This window comes from Galeopterus variegatus, unplaced genomic scaffold, assembly GCF_000696425.1.
Source record: "Galeopterus variegatus unplaced genomic scaffold, G_variegatus-3.0.2 Scaffold4612, whole genome shotgun sequence".
Classification (NCBI taxonomy): domain Eukaryota; kingdom Metazoa; phylum Chordata; class Mammalia; order Dermoptera; family Cynocephalidae; genus Galeopterus; species Galeopterus variegatus.
Window position 1 is genome coordinate 286,148 of NW_007730723.1, and position 2,141 is coordinate 288,288.

The 2,141-nt window shown below is 58.1% G+C and overlaps 1 protein-coding gene across 1 annotated transcript in view; it reads right to left on the reverse strand.

Moving 5' to 3' along the window:
* Window positions 1-1,372: 1,372 nt before the first annotated feature.
* CDKN1C (cyclin-dependent kinase inhibitor 1C (p57, Kip2)) overlaps window positions 1,373-2,141 on the reverse strand; it is a 2,312-nt gene continuing 1,543 nt past the window's right edge. Inside the window, exons 2-3 of the mRNA XM_008587974.1 lie at window positions 1,716-1,963; window positions 1,373-1,630 (exon numbers count right to left, since the gene is read on the reverse strand). Coding sequence (XP_008586196.1) covers window positions 1,721-1,963 — 243 coding nt within the window. The 3' untranslated portion in view covers window positions 1,373-1,630; window positions 1,716-1,720. The remainder of the gene's footprint in view (window positions 1,631-1,715; window positions 1,964-2,141) is intronic.

Below are 2,141 nucleotides of genomic sequence, written 5' to 3' on the forward strand. Positions count from 1 at the left end.
TCCCTGGTTGCCACCACCCTCCTCCCTGGGCAGCGGGGGAGAGGTGAAGTGACTTATGTATCTAAACACATCTTGAAGATCGAGGGGCACACCCGCCCTCGTCCCTGACCCGTGGGGGCAGCCAGCGCCCTGCTTTTGGCCCATAGCATCCTCCAGACCCGTGTCCTGCCCACGGCACCAGCAGGAAGGCTGCTGGCCCTTCTGTTTTTGCTATTTTACGTCACCCTTTCCATTGTAAGCCATAATTTTCAGAGGTTTATAGGTCAACTATAAAAAAAATAAACTTCTCCTTTTTGACGAAAAGGGAGCACTTTGAAACCAACAGGCCGGTGGGGTCAGCAGCGTGGGTGCACCAGGATGGACGCAGCCTCAGATTCTTCCACCAAGCCCGGGCGGAGCCCACCCTTCCCTGTCCCCTCCTGGTCCCGGGGAGCCTCCCGTCCCCCCCCTTGTTTTCCACTTTCTCCCCTTCCCCCTCTCCGCAGGCCTTGAGGCTGCCCCTCCCCCACCGAAGAGGCGCGAATAGACTTCAGGAGTCTAGTTGCCCAACCCTGGGGGATCTCGGCCCACGAAGCTGGGGACCCTGGAGCAGTCAGGACTCCACCTTGTGCAGCCCGGGGTGGCGGGCAGTGTGAGTGGTTTACTTGGAACAAGGGAAGCTTGTGAGTCGGGGTCTTGGGAGCATGTCAGGGTCTTCCTGCAGCCCTGCACGTGGGGGGTGACCTGTCCCTAAACAAGGGGTCTGGAGCAGGTGGGTGTGGGCCAAGCCTAGCCAAGAGAAAAACCTCCTTCCCTTTTGGAGGGACTCTGTAGAAAGTAACCCGAGGCTGTCCCCTGACAAGGGGCCATTTAGGCCCGCTGTCGCCCCTGTCCTATCTCCCTAGCTTTCCAGCTTTGGGGGTGTGGGAGGAGGGAGCTGGAGGGCGTACAAGCACAAACAGACTAGGATTGCAGCATTTTTCGGCCTCTTTATTTAGAACCCGGCGGACGAGGGGCCGGGGCAGTGGTACAGACGGCTCAGGAACCATTTCAACAGATTTGTCTTCAAGTTCAAATAATAACAGTAATAATAAAAGACAGCGAAGCGCGAAGAGACTGCAAGCTAGATTGGGCATGTACGCGGCTACAGCTTGTGGTGACCCCTCCCCCAGAGTCCGCTACAAAAATAAATTTACACTTGATAACCAGGTGCGGGTGGTAGGTAGGGCCTTTGGCATGACCAATAACCGAGCGATGGCGTGGCAGAGCGACCCACGCCTCGACATAAATAGAAAATATAAGTTAGTATAACTTTAAAAACTTTTTGTACAAATATACATGGTTTTTTTCTTTTTTCGGTTTTTTTTTTCTTTTTCTATTTTTTTGCACTGAGTTTCAGCAGAGATTAAACATTTTATATAAATGACTCTTAAAGCTTTACACCTTGGGACCAGTGTACTCCTCGTGCAGAATACATTTAGATATAAAAAGACAATACATTGCACAGTTTTCGAATTTTAAACACAAAACCGACCGCTGCTCTGCGGCAGCTGCCGCCGGTTGCTGCTACATGAACGGTCCCGGCCGAGGCCCAGCGCTGTTCCAACGTCCGCTGCCCCAGCAGGTCGCTCGGGGCTCTTTGGGCTCTAAACTGCAGGGGGGGAAAACGTTCTGGTGAGCAAAGACACAAGGACCCGCGGGGCGGGCCCTCCGCGCCCCCAGGCCGCCGTACTCACCTAACTCACCGCAGCCTCTTGCGCGGGGTTTGCTCCGCCGCGCCCACCCCATTAGCGGCGCTGGGAGAGGGGCACCCCGCGGGGACATCGCCCGATGACTTGGTCTCGGGCGCAGATCTCTTGCGCTTGGCAAAGAAATCTGCGGGCGACAGCGCGCGGCCGGTGGGGAGGGGCCGCCCTGGGGACCCAAGAGGAGACCGGGAGGGGCTGGGGGCGCCGTCCCCGCCCGCGCCGAGGTCCGCGGCGGGTCAGCTTTGTTTACGTCGCCGCGCAATGTGCTGTGTAAGCATTTCCCCTTGTCCCGCGGCCAAGCCCCCCGGGGCCGCCTCTGCGCTTAACCCCCTGGGCGCCGCGCTCACCGCGCCCGGCCGCGCCCAAAGACGGGCTCCCGCGGCCAGGGGCGGAGACCGCGCTCCGAGGGGGTCG